The sequence below is a fragment of the Polypterus senegalus genome, chromosome 13 (assembly GCF_016835505.1).
Source record: "Polypterus senegalus isolate Bchr_013 chromosome 13, ASM1683550v1, whole genome shotgun sequence".
Classification (NCBI taxonomy): domain Eukaryota; kingdom Metazoa; phylum Chordata; class Cladistia; order Polypteriformes; family Polypteridae; genus Polypterus; species Polypterus senegalus.
Window position 1 is genome coordinate 145128307 of NC_053166.1, and position 21377 is coordinate 145149683.

Sequence of the window (21377 nt, forward strand, 5' to 3'; positions counted from 1 at the left end):
AGGGGAACCCCTTCCCACCTAGAAGGATGAAATTCAAAAATCTAATTAAAAAAATGCAGGAGCGCTAAGATGAGACACATCCTGAGAGAGTTACTGCTGGAACAAAAGCTAAACATGCTGCAGTTCAACATGGTGCACATGTATGCCTTCACAATACTGAAATGTGTTAATTTTGTCTTAAAATAATATATAAATAATAATAATTTATTTTAATAATTAATTCGTTTTCACTTGAAACATATTGGATAACGATCTTAATAGAACTGAAAAAAATCTGACATCATTTAACCTGATTGCAGTCTTTAAATCATGAAAAACTGAAATTTTTAATAAGGGTTTGCCCAGTGTTATCCATTAACCCTTTTGGCCCTGGATTTCCTGTTTTTATGGGAAAAATTATTTTGTGAGATATTCTCCCTTTAGGGAATCTAGAAAGCTCATAAATGAAAAAAACAATAAAATGATCACTATTATTATACAATAGCTACCAAATACTTCAGTACTATTTGTTTCACTTCTGTGTTCACGGACTGTATGCCAGTCTCTCCGGTTTATCATAATAGTAGCACGACCGGTTCCAACGGCTGCAAACATACCTGTGCTTTACAAAAATGGCTGCATATTTATGTACTAGCAATAGGATGTCAGGGACGAAAGGGTTAAATTTGAGGTACAGACACATACTGTATACCCCATATACTGTAATAGCGAATATACATTTTTTGATATATCAAATGCCAATTGTATTTTTTTTCTAGATGGAGCGGGTTATTTTAGCCATGCAGGACCCTAATGTTGGGATAAAAATGAGAAACCAGAGCCCATAAGCCCCCACAGTGACTCCTGGTGGCACCCAAGGTATCCAGCAGGGCTGCATATAAATACTACAAAGTCCATGAAGCCCTGCTGGACCTCGGGCACTATCCTGCTGTCGGGAGGGCTCCTCCTGGGCCTGGGGTGAGGACCGGCATGAGAAGCCGGCAGTCCTCCACAACATATATATAAATATATATATATATATATATATATTATATATAAAACACATGTCACACATGTACTCTTTTGCAATATTTGACAGTAAACTATTCAACCATTCTATGATCTGCTTCTCGCAACTGAAAGAGAGCGCCGTGGTGGATGTTTGCCGATTTGCAGACCAACCACAAGCGTTGCCTGGTAGGTAACAACCCAAACAATCAGATTGTGATTCAGACTACGAATGCCATGAATGTAATTACCCCGATCTACATGCTGTCAAATAAACGAACCACGCGCCGTGTCGCAACGTAAAGAGGCTTTGCCACTAGCGCTGATGTCCGAGATTTGATCCCCGAGAGGGGGTGCAGTGAGTGTGTACACTTGATGAGCCCAGAATTAGGGCAAAACACGTGTCGTGTACTCTTTGCATTATTTGAAAGTAAACTATTCAACCTTATATATATATATATATATATATATATATATATATATATATATATATATATATATATATATATATATATATATATATATAAAATTTGCTTATAAAATATGCTTTTATGTATTTTCACTTATTATCATTGCTAACTGATATTACTTGCTCTTTCCTTTTATGTACTTTGTACCATATTATACTATGTGTTACATATAAGTGTCTATTTTGCAAATTCCATTCATGGACACTACAAGCTGGACCTGCTCTATCCAAATATTTATGACTTTAAATATAAATCTGTGGTACAATCTGGGCAGGTTTGACCTCATGTTACTGCTGCTGCAAGCCTATTATTGATAGCAGCACTTCTCTATTACCCAAACCAGAAGTCTTTTTGTGTATTTGGTTGGAGGTGGTGAGGTTATTGTTTGTTTTTATTATATGTATTTATTTTGGGAGTGTCTGTAAAGTTCAAATTTCTCCTTGGGAATAAATGAAGTATAATCTAATCTAATTTACTGTTTTTTTCTTTCACTATTATTTGTATCATTCTTTAAGAAAAGTATTTCTTAACATCTGACAGGAGCAAGACACGATTAAGACCCCCGCAAGCCCCTGGGTGACTTAGCTCCTTAAGAGTTGAATATACTTTTATCAGAACAGCACAAGACTTGATTGCCTCATCAAGCTTGGGGGTTTGAGGGTTCGGTTGGGTATCCCCCTTGGTCATTTTGGTGGCACATGGATGTTCAATCATTTCTTCAAGTAGGTACAGGGACTGCTTTGGTCAATTTGGCAGTATTGGGATGCTTGATCATTTAATCAAGCTGATGGGGATCCCCATGATAAATCTGGCCCATGGATATTCCATCATTCCATCGAGCAAGGGAGTAGAAAAAAGACCTCTTGCAGTCATAGTCCCTTGGACAGACCTGGAATGCCCTGATGGTAGAACTGTCCCTAGACAGGAGAAGAAAATTCTTTGTTTCTGGAGATGTCTAGCAAAAGGGACAAAAACTGAAAGCTTTTATGTACCATATTTTCTTAAAGATATAAAAAGCATTCCCACACCTTGGACCCCAGACACACTGTAGCGCCATGACTGCTGACCTGCTCCACCTGGGACATTTCAATTGTGTCCCTTCATAACCTTCCATTCTCTGGCAGCACCTAAAGAAGATCATGGCCTGAACACTGAGAGTGCTTCCTCTAAAGAGAAAGAGACCGACAAGAAGTGGCAAGAAGGACATCCTAACTGCTGCAGCTGCCTTCCTCCTGCTAAAATTCAATGGGGTTTCTTGGCAGAGCCTAATGTGTATTGTAAAATAAATAATAATTTTATACAATCTAAGTATAAAATCATTATTTATGTCCTTATTGTTTTTTCTTGTTGCCATCTTGTATCTGTGGCTTTGATGTAGCACTTTAAGTGGATTTCCCTTTCCACTGTGCCTTTCCCAATAGTGAACCTGGTCCGTTCCTGGAGTTAATCATTCTCTGCTGGACACATGCAGTCATATTCCAAACATCATTGGACCGAACTTAAAATCAATTAAAGAGATTGTGATTAACTTCAAAAAAGATCTGCTGCTACTACGAATAAAATATGACTAAGATACAGAGGAAATATAGGATCGTAACACGCTCTCCCAGAACTAAAAGCTGACTTGAGAATCTACCAGTTGCAACTTTGGAGGAGCTGCAGGAATTTATGGCAGTAATTGGCCAATCCCTGAATATTAAAACCAGGTCTAGCAAATGGAAGCCGTTTCACACAAAGAACCTCCATACTCATATAAATTTTTGAAGAACTAACATTCAATCTCACAAAACCGTGTGGAACAAAGTCTTATGTTTCTGACGAAAATAGGGAAGAGCTTTTTGGGCTTAATTTCACAGCATACATTTGGTGCAAAGTCAACATAGCAAATCACCTAAAAGAATACAGTAGTTACCATGTAGCATGGCAGTGTCAGCATCATGGCATGGGGCTGCTTCTTCTCTTCAGCAAAGACAGAGGGCCCAGTCAGATAGATAGATACTTTATTAATCCCAAGGGGAAATTCACAAAAAAAAGTTCTGACATTTTTCACCAGCACAGCCAGTTCGTCGATCTTATTTGGTAGTGAGTTTACATTTCCCAGGATCACAGAAGGCACCGACGGTTTATAACGCCATTTTCTCTCAAGTTGTCTCGATTTATTCTTATTTTTTATCTTTGCGCCGGCTCGGCTGCCCCGATATCGTCTTCTTACCTCGTCAGGTAAATAAGGAACCACACCGGCATAAGCATTTCTTCTCAGTGCTTTAAGCTGACTACTTGAATAGGCGATTCTCGGAGTGTAAAAATCCATGTCAAATAGTAAAATAGTAAAAAGTGTCCAGGGAGCAATTCCACATAAAAGAAAGTGGTAGAAGTGATCAGTGAAATAGAGAAAAATAGAGATAAAAAGGTAAAAAGATAAAGTCGTATACGGAGCTGCTGGAAAGGCTGCCACTCAGATGCGGTGCCGGAAATAAGAGAAGGACAGAGAAGGAGGAAACAAATAGCTGCAAACATCCAAATATTTCAATGTGAATCCTGACACCTTCTGATCTCTACACAAAATGTCACCTTTTCATATGACAAACAGAAAAACACAGGCAAAAAATAGAGTAACTATAGAAGAATAATGTCCTGAAATGACTCTGTCATAGTCCAAAGCTCAGTCCTATAGAAAATCTATGGAGTCGCCCAAAGAGGGTGCTGTGCATAGGGGAACCCCTTCCCACCTAGAAGGATGAAATTCAAAAATCTAATTAAAAAAATGCAGGAGCGCTAAGATGAGACACATCCTGAGAGAGTTACTGCTGGAACAAAAGCTAAACATGCTGCAGTTCAACATGGTGCACATGTATGCCTTCACAATACTGAAATGTGTTAATTTTGTCTTAAAATAATATATAAATAATAATAATTTATTTTAATAATTAATTCGTTTTCACTTGAAACATATTGGATAACGATCTTAATAGAACTGAAAAAAATCTGACATCATTTAACCTGATTGCAGTCTTTAAATCATGAAAAACTGAAATTTTTAATAAGGGTTTGCCCAGTGTTATCCATTAACCCTTTTGGCCCTGGATTTCCTGTTTTTATGGGAAAAATTATTTTGTGAGATATTCTCCCTTTAGGGAATCTAGAAAGCTCATAAATGAAAAAAACAATAAAATGATCACTATTATTATACAATAGCTACCAAATACTTCAGTACTATTTGTTTCACTTCTGTGTTCCGCGGACTGTATGCCAGTCTCTCCGGTCTGTCCTAATAGTAGCATGCCCGGTTCCAAGGGCTGCAAACATACCTGTGCTTTACAAAAATGGCTGCATATTTATGTACTAGCAATAGGATGTCAGGGACGAAAGGGTTAAATTTGAGGTACAGACACATACTGTATACCCCATATACTGTAATAGCGAATATACATTTTTTGATATATCAAATGCCAATTGTATTTTTTTTCTAGATGGAGCGGGTTATTTTAGCCATGCAGGACCCTAATGTTGGGATAAAAATGAGAAACCAGAGGCTCCTAATTACAGTAATCCCACATGCAATGACAGGTAAGAACATATTGAGCATTAATTAGCCCAGTGACTTTTATGACTGTACAGACCTCAATTACCTGGGAAGCCAATTTATAGTAAATATCAAAGTGCCATTTTAGGAAGTCCTTAGATTATGTCCCCAAAGCCATGCTTAGTCAACATCTTTTATTGTATAATTGAGAGACATGGGGGCACAATTCTTATTCATTTCCCTTAAATGAAGTAGACATCTTTCTTGCAATGGTTGTGTGAAAGATAATGCTGCATGGCAAGTAAGTGGGCAAGATCATAAACCCCATTAGTGTCTAACTTAAAAATTACATTTATGATGTTGGGCCTCAGAAAGACTAGAAAAATTCATCAGGCAGCCTCCAGACACTCAATAATACGGTGTGAATGAAGACCATTTTGTGCATTATTTTGATGGGCAGACAGTGAATAATGCCATAATGGAAAACCCTGCCCAGACCACTGCATTATTTTATAATTTATTTGGTTAGATGACAGTAAGTCAGTGGTGAGATTTTACCCCAAACCTTCCTAACCCCAATAAAGTCAAACTTTTTTTCCATTCAATCTGTTGACCAAGGTTCCACCCAAAGAGCTGCGTCAGGTAATACTCTCTCATGTTCCCTTGGCATTGAGATTCCTGGGAGCTACTGAGCAGTTTCAGGTTTATATGGCTATGATAATGTACAGTAGTTGCATTTCTGGACAACTGAAAAAATGTTTAAAGCATGTTGTCTTGTGGATCCTACTTTAGTTGTTCCTTGTTCCCTGTTTATTGATCCACAATTACTTTGATTATGTTGATGAAATTCTCATTCATTTTGGTCCTAGGGAATGACATAGTGGAGTGGCTCATTCAGAGGTTTTCCATCACTGAAGAAGGTACGTGGAGAGGCAGGACACCTATTACTATAGGTGTGTCCTGATAAGTTTCAGAAAGTCATAATTGCTTATTTTTCCTATTGGGGGCTGATATACAGGCATTTTTGATTTGTGTTGAATCTAAAGCTTTCACTCCTACCCCATAGATGACAGGTTATGGTGAGGGAGAGCACAAAGCAAAAATCAAAAATGAGCACAAAAGGCATAAAACAGGAATTTGAATTTGGAGTTTGTTTCAGTACACTGGCTGAAACATGGCAGGCTATTTTGCCATGTGGAATAAGGTAACTGTGTGCCAAATTGGTACCGGCGCTGAAGCGCTAGTTAGTTAAGAACATGGGAAACAGAAGCTCACCATTTCAAGACCAAAGATGGCTAAAATGAAAGGAAACATGATAATAATTACTATTTTCTTTATTCATACTTGTGCATGTTATAGTGAGCATATACAGTATACAGAAAGACTGGGACACACAGTGACTAGCCGTTCTGCCATGTAATTGGTTTTATTCATGACTGGGAAATAACGAGTCGAAGGGTTAAGCAAAAAAATGGTCAAAAAAATATTGGGCGTCAGAGGCAAAAATGCAGAACAAGCCAGTGATCAAAGCCATAATGAAAATCAATAATCAATTATAAGTTGTTACTGAGGTCATAATTAAAATAGCCTTTCACAGTGAACGATCATTAAAGACTTTTGTTATCCAAATCACATTACAATCTTCAAAGACTTGGGCACGATAATGTCAGGCATAACTATGACATCTGATTACTCGCCTATTGTTAGGACGGCGTCCCACCTTGTCAGGGGCGTGTCCTCACAGGTTGCGACCCATGGATACTCAACACAGCAGGTTAAAAGGTCGGCTGAAAGTTCACTTGCTCATCCGAACTGCAAATTCAAAATCTTACTAAATTTTTGTTAAAATTACTTTGGTTTGTCTTTTTCAGTCCTGACCTTTGATTCATCTTTTTTAATTTTTAATATTTCTCTCATGCTTTGGCCTATTTGTTCCTGTATTTCTGATCTCCCGATTTTGACCTACTTTAAGTTTTACGTGCATCTTCTGGTTTTATCATTAAAAACGTCTTGTCACTGTGCTAAAAAGACTGACTACTTCATTTTCCCTTTGTCACTGAGCAGAGGAGAGACCTAAAGCCTGTTAATATAATTTAATGTGCTAGGCTCATGCTGTTTTCTTGCTACAGGCCCAGTATAGACAATCACCCTCTTTATAAGATCCTCCAAGGCTTATTAAAGGACACTCTTCCCGACCCTACTAGAAGGCCTACTGTCATTCAAGCATCCAGCCAGGCTCAGCCTGTGACATCCTCATGGATAGTTGCCTTCCTACATAGCCTATTAAGAACTGTCAGCACTCTATTATAATAATATATCTCCAACCCAGTAATGTGAACTGAGTGATTTAAAACACTTTAACATGTCTATAAAATTTGTTTTCAATCACCTACCCACAATTTTTTATAGTTAACTGGTGGTCTCAGCCCTCCACCCAGATTTGGCTCCTTGTTTATACAGCCTCCTCTGAGAATGCAAGGGTTTCAATCACTTTGCCAGATTGTGTGGATGAAACTACTTCACAAATTTGCAAAAACTGATGGCTGTGCAATAGACTTTGTTCATTTTTCTGCTTTCATATCTCCCAGAGGCCCTGCATTTGGGAAATCTCATTGTTAAATATGGCTATATCTATCCACTGAAAGATGCCAAGACCCTTATTCTTAAGGCAGACGAATCACCATACCGTTTCCAGGTAATGTAGTCTCCATCTATTTCTAGCTTGATATCAGGCATAAAAAAAAATTATATTAACAAAATGTTGCTTATCTGTTCATTTCCAGGTTTGTAGAGAAAAGTGCATGATGCTGCATGTGACATGTAATGTATGTGCGATCGTGAATTTTTTTTACCTGAATCACAATTATCTACAGAGGATTCACTGTAAAAAAAAAAACAAGATAATAAAATAGTCAGTGTAAGTAGCACTATGTGATGTGGTGATGAGCATTGCCTCTACAATTGACTCTTCAATACCACCCGGGAGAGTAAATGCGAACATTAATTTTATTTTAATTCTTTTCATTTTTATTACTATTTAATTTAATATTGTTTCTTTGTATCAGTATACTGCTGCTGGATTATGTGAATTTCCCCTTGGGATTAATAAAGTATTTATCTATCTATCTCTCTATCTATCTACAAAGCTCTTGGCTTCAAATGTTGGGTTGGTCACTCTTTGTGTGGAGTTTGCATGTTTTTGGTATCTCCATGCGGTTCTCTCAGATTCGGTAAGTCTAAATTACCTTGTGATATCACCACTATGTGGCATCAGATCTCAATCCAAACATTTTTCATGTGTTATTCCTAGCTGGTGGAACAAGCTGCCCACCTTCATCTGAATTACTGACACCATCCCGGTGTTGAAGATTCACTTGTTCAGTGAATATCTTTCTAATTGATATTGGTTCTGATGTGAAGTTATTAGAAAAGAGCGACTAGTCTTACAGTATGTTCTGTTTTATTTAGAGCTTTTCACTTGTGATGGTCAGTTTTATAACCTTTTGTGGTAACAATTGTTTCAAGTGACCTCTTTGTAAGTTGCTTTGGATTAATGCATCTTCAAAGTGAATACTTTGAGAACTCTTTAAAACTTATGGTGAAAAGAAATAATATGATTTTAAACTTTTTAGATTTCCGCATTCATTTTGTATTGAATCATTAATTATCATCATTACTCTTTTATGCTTTATTATTGGGTTATTCTCTTGGGCACCACTGTTTCGTTCAGTATTGCATGGCTTTGATTGTATTGTTTATGGTTGCTTTAGCACTGTTTGTCTAGTGGCTATTACATCGTCACTCCCTGCCTATAGAAGTTGGCGATGCGTTACTCTCCGTGTCAAAGTTTCTGGATATCGTGTAAAGTTCTTGTGCGTGTTTAGTTAGTTGTGGAAAGTTCTTGTGTGTGTTTAGTTAGTGAAAATTCTTACTAGGGAGTTGAGGCTTTGCATGAATCCAATGACTTCGATTTTGGTTTTGGTGTTCTTGGTAATCATTAATCTTTTTTGTTTTTGATGTTTGCCTTGCTACTTTTATGGTGTTATTTTCCAGTCCACATAGTTAAAATCAGTGCTCTGGATGAGCTAACTGCTCACCGCGTTTAGAGAGCTGATTCCAGATGTTATAATAAAAGTGGTCTTCATCAAATTAAGGAGAATATGGAAGTTCTGGTGGGATCTACCTAAGAGATCATTTTGCAGAACTGTTAGTAAATATTTCTTCATTCAGAGGACTGTTCATACAACAACCTTATCTGTCAATGTATTTGAAAGTGGTACCAAGGGGAACTTTAAACAATTTTAAGAGATATTAGGTGAACAAGAATTGTTTCGTGCTGTCCCAGGCTTAAAGTTAGCATGATGAGGAGTTATCTAGAAAGAAATGGCAGCCATCACAAAGACACATGTATGATCACAATTTGTCTTAATAATAATAATAATAAGTTTTATTTATGTAGCGCCTTTCATACACTCAAGGAAACTTTTCTTTGTGATGGCTGGCACATTCCATTTTTGCTCAAAGACAATTTTCCAAAAGTGGTTGTTTGGGATGTTGTGAGTTTAAAACTGGGTGACTTGATATGTAGATTATACAATCCGAGTAATATGAGATTTTTCTTATGGACTTTTTGAAATTATTGGCTGTTGTGCAGCTTTGGTCATCATAGACACCTATTCTTCCTGAAACGGTTTTATATCCTTTCTGCATGAGAATATGAGATTAAAAATCTTTATTTTTTGTTACTACAAGCTAAATATAACATACTAGCCATGTGCGCCCAACTACGTTGCACGTGTTAAAGTTATCTGTGAAGGGCTCCCTGTTTAAACGCGGCTGCCAGTCGTGAATTGGGCCCTTTGTCGCACAGCATTATGATTTTTTATAAGGGAAACAAAATTACAAAAGAAAACCTTGGACATTGATTCGATAGGAACGGCCTACTCGGAATCACTGTCCGAATAGTAATTATGTGGTGGTGTAGGAGCATTTCTGCTTCTGTCCGTTCACAGTCTGTCTCGTTTTCACTACGCTATCATTTCCTCTCACAATGTCTTCTCAACCTTTCTTCAATCTCGCAGGTTGCTTTGTGGCAATCCAAAGAGTAAGGCAATATACACGGAGCAATGGTTATAAAAGGGGGACACATAGGTATCCAGGCTCTTTAAAGCATAAATAGGGATCACTTCACTGAGATGTGAGTAAGCCACGATACAACTATGAGACGCGCAGCACTCGCCGGCTACAATGTAACAATAATAATTTCCGGAACGTGCTGTTACGTTGTCATTCATTTTACCCACTGTCTTTCTTTCATTCAAATGTTACGTAGGCACGTACCTTTTATCTTCGGCAATCTCATTTTCTAACCAGGCCTCAGGAGCTAACCAGCGTAACACTGTCCACCACCCCTTTCGTTATTCCAGCACATTGTTGACATCCGTGAGTAACAACAACGTACTAAACTGGTAGGTGGTCTACGCATGCATGGAATTCATGGACAAAGAAAGATCAAGATCTAAATGAAGATCTCTTTAGTTAATTGAAAGCACAACAATTTGTTTAGTTTGAATGTCTGTGTTTTGAGGTGTGACTGGCGTACTACAGTCTTCAGTAGTTTAAGCCTGGAGGAGATTCTTAATGCAATGCCTATGTTTTAGCCGTCTCTCTACTGCCATCTAGTGCTTCTTCTTCTAATTCATTCGCGGACAAACAAAGATCAACATCCAAATGAAGATTAAATATAGAGATAAAATTTTAAATTTTGGGAGGAGCTTTCCTTTAAGTCAAGCTGATACAAAAATTGGCAGGGAAATGAAAATGCACAATGCTGCAATTACCTAACATATTGTATTGACTAAAATAAAGCCATTTTCTTCAATTATCTTATGTTCAAGATTTTTTAACTGTAAAATCTTCAGCTAAGAATTTTGAGAGAGCATCTTAAAGATGGTTCCTTTAACATTTTGTTTTTCATTCTAATCCCATACAGTATTAGGGGCATGGGGAGGCCAGAGCTTATCTTGGTAGCACTGTGCAAACCAACTCAGGACCGAGTGCCAGTCCACCTCAGAGTCCATTTTTGCACAATCCCACACTCACGCACGGCCATTTTAGAATTGTCAGTCAACTTAACCGACCTGTGTTTGGGGATGTGGTTGGAAAACCAGAGTAATGGGAGCGTGGAAATCTGTTTACAGGAGTTGCCGCTGGGATAGATTCAAATGTCCCTTTTGGCACGGGGTTCACCATCTTCTCCGACAAAAATCACTGCAACATCGCTGTGACATGTCGGGGCATTGTATCGTCATAAATCCTGCCCAGGGTTTTCCTTGAAAACCATTTGAACAGATGTTGTTGGACTGGACTGCACGATTTCATGCATGTGTTTGTGTTTTTGTGATTTAGTGAAGGGGTTGATGGTTCTGAGCATGGAATCTAGCTGGAGAAGTAAATTTTTGCTGCATGCAGAGTTTGCTTTATTTTGTAAGTGTACTTCAGTAGCTTATACTGTGTCAAAAACATATAACTGTCCATATCCTGGAGAGGTAGAAGTGTTAGTGTATAGTGGAGAGATTTGGTGATAAATTTGCCCGTGCATTTTAAAACAGTATGGTCTGTGGCCAGGAGTTTGAGTTATCTGTGGAAGAGGACGAATAGGAATCGAGAAATGCCGTGTCGGCTGTGTGTGGGCAGGACCGGTTTTGAAGAGGAGCCGCAGGCAGCGTGGGGAAGGGTTTGGAAGAGGACGAATAGGAATCAAGAAATGCTGTGTTGGCTGCGTGTGGGCGGGACCAGTTTTGAAGTGGAAGCAGGACGAACCAGAAGAGAAATATATATAAGAGATATAAAGCTGAAGGTGTGTTTGTGTGTTTATGTGTTTGTCCAACATGCAATTTTACACCTTTGAACCCTTCTCTGCCAAAGTTTGCACAGATTAACCATTGGTACAGGGCAAGATAACAATCTGTGTTTCATTCCGAAATTCTTCTTCCAGAGAACTTTATTTAGTCACCACACCTGCACTTTATTAGGGAAGTGCCCATAAATGTCATGTTTGGGGCTTGGCACAGGTATGCAAAGTTGGGTTTACTTAGACAGTTAGGAGCAAAATGTATCCTGTTGGGGCATTTCCTTAGTGACTACACTTGTACTCCACCTTGGGCAGCACCAGACATCCTTGCTATAACATTTATGTGGTTCCTTCTGTCCCTGTATTTTTCAGACACCATACTTTTGGACTACAAATAAATGGCCAGCTGTGGAACTTGACTATGGTAAGGAAACTCCCATTTCTTTTTAGTAACAATTTCCGTCTACTGATAGCGTTGACTTTTCTTAGACGTGACTCAGGCCAATCAATTGATGCACTCTTGCTTCCCCTGGAACATTAATCCCAGTGTGATAACTTGAATGAAAAGTATGCATTTTCCATTACTAGGGCGCACAGAGGAATTGTTTAGCTTTCCTTAGGAGAAGCCACTTGAGAAATCATAACCTTTTTCTTTCCACCTGTATCCCTTTAATTATTGCAGAGACGTCTGTTAAAGTAAATTACTGTATGTCAGAAGCTGTCCAAACACCCAGAAACCAAATAATTATGTGTTCAGTTAGTTATTTATGAATTATGTAAACTATAGTACAACCATTATGGCATAACTGAACAATTGCACATTTTGATATGCCTTATGTGGGTACAGCAAGAAAATATCTTCTTTGTCTTCCACTCAGTCTGCCCCTTTCACATTATTGTTACTCATTACACTCAGTGAGATTGGACTCAAGCAGTTGGTGCAGTGATGTCATAGACCCGTTAGGCTCTACTGTTTTTAGCTATCGTAATGTTTCTCAAATGTGGCAGGTTCTCACAAATCAAACTGCAGTGGTGCCAAAAGTAGGGCCCAAGCCTACACCTCTGAAATTAAAAGCTTTATATCCTGCCATCTACAATATTCCATTAGAATTTATTTCATTAGGAAGGAATTTAGTCTAGACATAGAACAGTCTTTTGCTAATGGCTGCTTTTAGGAAATTACAAAACATTCTTTTGTTAACAGTTGTTGTCACCCTGCATTAAATATTCTTGCTTACACACACACTTATATTAGTAAATTGCTTATATTAATATTAGTACATTAATAATACATATATTGTAGCATTGTATTATATATTTTAGCTTCCACAGTGGACACTAATCACCTCCTTAATAACAAAATACACACATAAGCAATTAAAGTCAGCCTTCTATTTTATAATGATTACAACATTATGATGACTGGTGGTTTACCATGTGACATGACGTCTTTGCTGTTGTTGTCCACCATGAGCCTACCCTACTTTACCCTGCCTACAACACAAGTCCTTACTTAGAATGAACCAAACCTTCTGCAAACGCCCTTCCTTTGCAGTTTCTTTGACAACCAAAGTGTTTTCATGCTGCTTTTAGGTTGGGAGCATTAGATGTCCTAAAAATCCAGAACTTAATGCATTGGATCTCTTGTAACTTTCAGCAATTTATCTGGCCAAGAAAAACATTCGGAAGCAAGGTGACTTGATTGACTATGAAAGGGTGAGTAATGTTCATGAATATTTTCCTGAAGTGTGTGTGTTTTGTGGGGTGGGGGGGCTCCTATTCTGTTTAACAAACCACATGATCACTACCTGCCAATGTGCACCTTTAGCACAGTTGTAGCCTTTCCAAAGTGGTAAATGCACATGGGCCTGTTTTATGTTAGCATAGAAATTGGAAGGTAGGGAAAGGACATTAAATCTAATTAATATTTTGTAGTACATAGATACAGGTATGGAGCACATCCCAGAGGCCACTAGAAATAAATCCCAGTGAGACATTGTGATTCCCACAGCTGCATTAAAACCTTAAACCCAGGTCATCAATAGTCATGAAACTGAGATGGTCTGGGTGATGAGGACACAACACAGCAAGGGATGATGCAAAAAACCTTAATGCTTTTATTAACAATAAACAAGGTAATGTCCAAAATAAATGAAGTGTAGTGCTTCTCTTCATGAAATAAATAAACACATAAATAATTCATAATAAAAAACAGTGTCCAGTAAGGAAGTTAAAATATGCAATAAATAAATCAATAAATGATCCATTAAAAACCAAGGGTAAAATCACAAGTTAGAAGAGCCTTTAAAATCTTTATCCAGTGCTCTTTGTCACTCTCATCAAACCTTGCTCAGCCTTCTTCCAGGTCTGTTCAATAGAGCTGAGACCCTGGTGAAAGCTGTTTCCCGTCTCTCATTCAAACCACCATCCCTCAGCGTCTACCAGGATGTACTGCGCATGACTCCATTTTCCCTTTCATCCAATTTCATCCTCCTCAACTCCCATCCTGGTCACCATCCATCAGCATCCACCATGGTGCACTGAGCCTGGTTTTGTCTTCCTTACACCCATCTTGGTGTCTGAGGGATCCCTAGGAGCCCTGATCACTTCTGCCTTACTCAGCGTGCATCCCCTCATACTGTCCCACCACAGGGTTTCTCCTGAGTACTTTGCCACTCTCTGTCAGCTGTGGTTCCCCCAGGCCAGCCGCCGGGGGGCACAAACGGGACTCTGGTCCGGGGCCCTTTCACACTTGATTTTTTTTATGCTGATGTTGTGCGCGTAGATATATATTCGGACAATTATTCAAGTTACATATAATAGAAAAGTTAAATCATTTAGCTTACAACAATACAAGTGAGTGTTTTAATAGCCGCACGCTCCACGCAAGTAGATATCGTGCTCGTGTCGTGTGAAGCACTCTTGTCAAAGGGGACCGGCAGCGGCATGCTTCTCAAAGACAAAGAAGAGCTGACGCTGACGTCCTTGAGCTTGACGTTGACTAGTATGTTTGTTGTACACGGTACGTGGATAATGGATTGACTTCGCCGCTGTAATTGAATACTTCCGTTTCACACACACAGGCGCTGTTCTGTCTCAGACAACAGCGATATTGTTGTGCACTATCGTGGATGTTGACGTGTATGGTGTAGCAGAAGTGCGTCTCCGTAGTTTGATAATTCATTCGCTTGGGTGTTTATTGTTGCTTTTAAAGCAGTGACGAGTGTGCGTTGGTTTTGTGTGTATCACTAAAGATTCTGGATCACCCGGATTTTTTGAAAACTTTGAAGTTCGATACAGCAAGTTACCATACTGGTTGTACACCATGTAGATAACCCTAACCGTTAGTATATATTAAAATGTTCAGATGTTACTCCTATTAATTGCATTGGTATAATTGTACCATTACACGCTAGATAATACATAGGCCTATCTCATTAACGTATTGTTTCAATTCCGCTACGAGCTTCCCTTAGCACTGGCTTTCCTTCTCGCAGTCAGACTTTGATGTGCGAGAAGGCTTAACTCATCAAGTATGGTATTCATAAATGCAGCATTGTTGCTGTCGAATAAACTACATTTTGATCATTTTGTATACGTATTTGAAGGTTTTGGCATGTGGGGACCCGGGGTAAGGCAGAGGGGCCCACACGTACCCAGTTGTCTGGGGCCCAAATATTTCTGGCGGCAGGCCTGGTTCCCCAACCACTTCTGCTCTCACTTATTTTCTTCCCATTACTTCCTGGATTATTTTAGTTCTTTTCTTTTGAATCATTTTCTAACCAAGCAAAGCTACTTCATACTCCCGTAGGTGTGGCATTCTAATTGCAACCTACAGAGAGTCACAGGAACTGGAGCTAATTGCGTATTCATGTCCAAACACAATCTCAATGCCCCCTTTAAACACCACTTGAGCACATGACCATGCACACCCATGGAGCTTGGGCACTCGCACACAGCCACGGAACCCTAACCTGCATCACGACAGGTTATTATATAGTTATATTCCCAGTTGTATGAAAGAGAGAGCTCCAGTAATTTGTTTGACACACTTCACCTGAATAATTCATTGGCTGAAAGTCCTCAATGTTAATATGTCAAAGAGAGGATGTGGAGCATTGTTTGTTTTGTCTTCAATCTCTCCTCCTATACTATGTGCTTCCAGTGGGCACAAAGTGAGTCCCATGAGTGAGTTGCTTCCATGGACCTCCCTTCAAAGGGATGTTACCCTCCCAGTGTACCACAGTGAAGAAAATCAGGTCATAGAACATGTGAAGGATGTCACAACCCATATTGATGGATCAAAGTTTCCTAAGAAAAATCCGTCTGCTCTGCCCTTTCTTCTGTAGTTCCTCTGTGTTAAAGACCAGTCCAACCGGTCATTGATGTGGACCGCCAAGTAACTGTATTGATGCACCACCTCTACTTCCACTCGCTGAATGGTGACTGGACACAAAGGCTCTTTGGTGCAGTGAAAATCAATAAGCAGTTCCTTGGATTTGCTGAAGTTAAGCCCCAGACAGTGCTTTATTCACCAAAAAATAAAGTTCTCCATGTCACTCCTATACTCTGTCTCATCCCTCATGTCAATACACCCTATAATTATATTTCTGTTAGATTCCAAACTACAGTTTAGCTGCAGAGCATTCATTGGACACAAAAATAGAGGTGAATCACAGGGAAAATGAAGGCACAGGAGTCAACCAAAATCCAAAAGTCCTGAAAATGCTTCTAAAGGGGAAAGTATGTACACTACTGCACTACAGGCCAGAGCATTTGATGATACAGTGCAAACAAGTGACTACATTTTTGAAGTGTCTAATGTTTTAAAATGTTTTGAAAATGTCAATATTTTTTATTTCCTCACAGGATGCATATAACCTCCTTCATAAACGAATAAACCACACATGGGACTTTGTGGTGATGCAAGCCCGAGAGCAGCTCAGGTAAACAGACATTGGGTGTTTGTGTGGTGAGGGGACAGTGATGTGGCATGGCTACCTAGTGTCACATTTGTGTTTTAAATCATTGGGCAAGAAATGGGGCTACACATTTGAAGGTTTGCATTTCACTCCTATCTAGAGGTGATCCTAAGCACTTACGTTTTTTCCGGATAGTTTATTCCCTTCTCCCCCATGCATTCCTGATTTTTCCCTATTAACAATTTCCAGTACATGAAATTGGCTAATAGTAACACCTTACTAGCCATGCTGCATTTGTCAAAGACACTGCCTTCCCTCTATTTTCATCAGGACCCTTTTTGTGGGAAATCCAACAGAGGTGCAAGCTATTGTCAATATTCCTATAAATTCTTTTGTAAATCCCCCCAAAAAAGCATTTATTTTTTTATTCTGAGATTATGATATCACATGTGAAATGAACTTACCTGTTTGACTTATCACTTGTCTCAATTAAGGAGATCCACTTCTGTGTGGACTACAATCAAATATAACTATTATGAAGAAATTTACCCTGAGAGAAAGCCTGCTGCTGTCCAGAATGTGACTCTGATGTATACGTTATTTTTGTATATTTTTTATATATCTGTTTTAAATTTTTACTTTCTCGTATACAAAGTATAGGGACAGTATTGTAATCATCCAAAGATTCAATGTCAAGATTTTGATGAATCTCGATGTTTTAGACCTCCCTGACTTTCTCGTATACGAACTACAGGGAGAGTATTTGAATCCTCCAAAAAATCTGTTTCAAGATTTTGATGAATCTCTACATTTTAGACCTCCCTAAGTCCGAAAATGCCATTTTTGGAATTATGTCTGTCTGTCTGTGTGTGTAAACATGAATAACTTGAGTACACTTTCACTTAGGTCAACAAAATTATGAATACATGTATTAGGTACAAAACATAGATTTCTATCAACTTTTGAGATATTTCCGCTAACCAGAAGTGGCACATTACCTTTTATTTTATATTGTGTTCATTCACATATTCCTTTTATATAACAAAGAATCCCACCAGTCTTAAAATAGCACTGATTCAATGATGTGATAAGTTGAAGTTTCTGACTCTCACAGCAACTCAGCCAGTGGCTATGGCTCCTGCGATTCAGAACAGGTCATCCACCTGAAGCTAAGCATGTTTGGGGCCAACCAGTACCTGGATGGGAGACCAACCAGGAAAGCTTGGGTTGCTGGTGGAGGAGGTGTTGGCGAAGCCAGCATGGGGTGCTTACCCTGTGGTCTGTGTTTGGATCCCAACACCTCAGTGAAAGGACAGGTTCACTGTGGTGTTAAAATAGTGACATCTTTTGGATGAGACTTAAAACTGAGGTCCAAGATCTCAGTGGTCATAAAAAATCTCTGAGCATCTTTTGTAAAGAGTAGCAAGCATCCCAATGTCCTAGCTAAGCTACCCACTGTTGCGTTGTCCATTATGGCACCCAAATCATTTCCTGTCTCTCATTGGCTAACTATCTTGACCCTTTACCACATAACAGCTGATGTGTGGTGAGTGTACTGGCACAAGAATGGCTCCCATCACATCAACGAGATGGAAGCTTCACATCGATAGGTGCTGAAGTGTTGCCGCACTGTCTGTGTAAAGCATGTTGAGTAGTTAGAAAACCACTTCATAAATGTAATTAATTAGTTAATTATTATTTACTACTTGCAATAGTAATTTTGCATACTTTTTACTTGTATCATAACTATGGCCAGTTACCATTTTCACATCTACCTGTTTATCTACCAGCCAGGAGAATACTTGCTGTAAGTTCCTACTTCACTTTCTTTGAACCCTAGCAGCAGGTGACCATTAATGCCTACTCTCCATGTTTCATGCAAGTTCAGGAACCACGACAAAAAACTACTGGGTAGTCATGACTGCTGTATCCTGCTGATCTCTGAATGCTTATAAGCCTTCATCTCTGGCTTCACCTTTCAAAGAACCTGGCAACATTGCCTGATCTGCAGCTTTTATAACATTCAAACTCTGGTCACCTGTGTCATAGCCTATAACATCATTAGGCTAGTGTTGCCCATGGAAGAATGCTGGCCTTGATGCCCCTCAGAACGTCTTGTAGTTCACCACCTCTGCTTTAACAGCTACCTAAAATCTAGACCAGTACTTTCTTGTAGTTCCAAGCAGTGCCATTGGAGTCCCATTACAGGGCAATATGAACATAATTCAAAAACACAAAAGATTCGACTCACTTCCCAAAAATTCCCATCATGATCTCTGGAGTTATTTGTTCCACTGTGGGATTTGGGGTTTGTATCAGTCCCTTGGACAGTCATCCTTTGATTTGCTGAACATGTTAATGCTTTATCACGGAGTTCACCATAACCATGAAAGCAGAAACTAAAGACTGATTACTCTTCTGACATTTGCCATCTTTTGCTTTTTTGTATGTCAAGCACAACACCAGAGACACTTCTTCATGCATGAATCTCTGTCTGAAGAAATGTCCTGCTTAGTCATACATGAATGGGACTAAAATACATTAGAGCAATTGCTCTAGAGAAAATATTCTAATGAAGGGTACAAGCCAAGTAAAGGCCTGAATTATGTGGCCTGTAGGAGTTGTGCTTCTGATTGAGCTTTCATCCTTCAGCTTCTAATTAGTCGGGCCAATCTTTATAAACGCCATTGTTATGAACTTGTGGATGATTTTTTTTATTGAAATATGAATAGCCAGTGATTTTTTTGAATGCTTTTATTTGTATTTTGAGTTTGTTTGTTCAGAACCAGGTTAGCAATTGTGCTGTTCAGAATTAACCCTAACCCTAACCCAAACCCAGTGCTGTATGATGCACCAAAGCGTTACACTAATTTACTTGTATTTGATCTCAAACAGGGCATCAAAGCAGAGGAGAAAAGCTGATCGAATTGTGCTGGATTGCCAGGAGCAAGCATACTGGCTTGTTAACAGACCCCCAGTAAGTGAATCACAATGCTGCAGGAGATTGAATGCTACTCTGAGATTTGCCATTTAACAGGGAATGGGATGTTGGTTTTCAAAGCCCCTCAATCCTCTCAAGAGTCCTGTCTTCAGTTCAGAAAGTTAGTCCCCCTTTCTGCTTTTTATGTAAGCTGACTTTTCCAGCAGCATTCATTAATCAATATTTTATCAAAAAATGCATGTGTTTTGTATGTTGTGCACAAACAACAGGATAACAGACACGAGGAACATGGACATGGTGCCCATTGGTGACATGTATTTTAAAGAAAGTGTGGGATCTTATATGCCTTCAAAAAGTATTCAAACCTCTTCACATTTATCACACTTTATGTCGCACCCTTTTGTAAAAATCATTTGAATTCATTTTTCCCCATATGAGGCAACATTCAATGCCCCAAATGACAAAGAGAAAACGGGATTTTAGAAATATCTCTCTATTATGTTAAAAAGGTTTTCCGCCATGTCCGCGTTACTCAACCTTGACCACTCCACTCCACTCTGCTCGCGCAATCATTACTCCTACTGCACACATCCTCTGTCTGTACCAACCCATGACACTCTTAGTGCTAACTTGCCCTACAACGCAGTCGATTCTAATAGCAAGGCAGAGAAGCAAATTATTTATTCAAGAACATCGAATTTTAGATTGCAATAGAAAAGGAGCGTCAAGAACTGAGAATAAACATCGAAAAAAAGAAAATAAAGAAAAAAGAGCTTATTGTCAAATAAATGAAAAAGAGAAAATATCCTGAACAAAATGCGCACAGAAATGCAAATAAGCAATGTTTATAGAATGTAAATTAGAGGAGCAAGTAATTAATAATACTGTTTTTGGAGACATTAATGTAATTTAATTTTATATTTACTTTTATTACATTTATTATGTTTTACTTTTCTACTTTTACTTTTATTTTTTTACTTTTTACTACAGATTATTATTCATTGTACAGTTAATACTCAAGTAATTGATTTTATACCCGTAATAACTAAAGACCAAACTATCTTACCCCTGCACTTCGCATACTCTTCTATTTACCATCTCTTATAGGGGAGCACCCCGATACACTTCAAGCAGCTAAGTCACGAGATAGCGGGCGCCTGCCCTGGAGGCTGGCGAGTGAATCGAGCAGGGGACAGAGCCCTCTAGTTTGTAAAAAATAAAAATAAAAATCTGAAATTTCGCACTGACACAAATACCCAGGCCATTTACTCTGTACTTTGTTGAAGCCCCTTTTGTAGCGATTCCAGCCTGGAGTCTTCTTCGGTCTTACATGACAAGCTTCACACACCTGGATTTGATGATTTTCTGCCACTCTTCTCTGCAGATCTCTCAAGCTGTGTCAAGTTTGATGTTGGTGATAGGTACATTTTCAGGTCTCTCCAGAGATGTTCGAATCCAGAGATGTTCAAGTCTGAGCTCTGGCTGGGCCAGTTAAAGACATTCACAAAGTTGGCCCTAAGCCACTCCTGTGTTGTCTTTGCTTTGCACTTAGGGTCCTTGTCCTGTTGGAAGGTGAATTCTCTGGCAGTCTGAGGTTCAGAGTCTCTGGATCAGGTTTTCAATGAGGATACAACAACAACATTTATTTATATAGCACATTTTCATACAAACAGTAGCTCAA

The 21377-nt window shown here is 38.9% G+C and overlaps 1 protein-coding gene across 1 annotated transcript in view; it reads left to right on the top strand.

Annotated features, from left to right (window-relative positions):
- Positions 1–4927: 4927 nt before the first annotated feature.
- rgs11 (regulator of G protein signaling 11) overlaps positions 4928–21377 on the top strand; it is a 52385-nt gene continuing 35935 nt past the window's right edge. The window contains exons 1-7 of the mRNA XM_039776053.1: positions 4928–5024; positions 5850–5900; positions 7569–7675; positions 12206–12257; positions 13491–13549; positions 16703–16779; positions 19651–19732. Coding sequence (XP_039631987.1) covers positions 4928–5024; positions 5850–5900; positions 7569–7675; positions 12206–12257; positions 13491–13549; positions 16703–16779; positions 19651–19732 — 525 coding nt within the window. The remainder of the gene's footprint in view (positions 5025–5849; positions 5901–7568; positions 7676–12205; positions 12258–13490; positions 13550–16702; positions 16780–19650; positions 19733–21377) is intronic.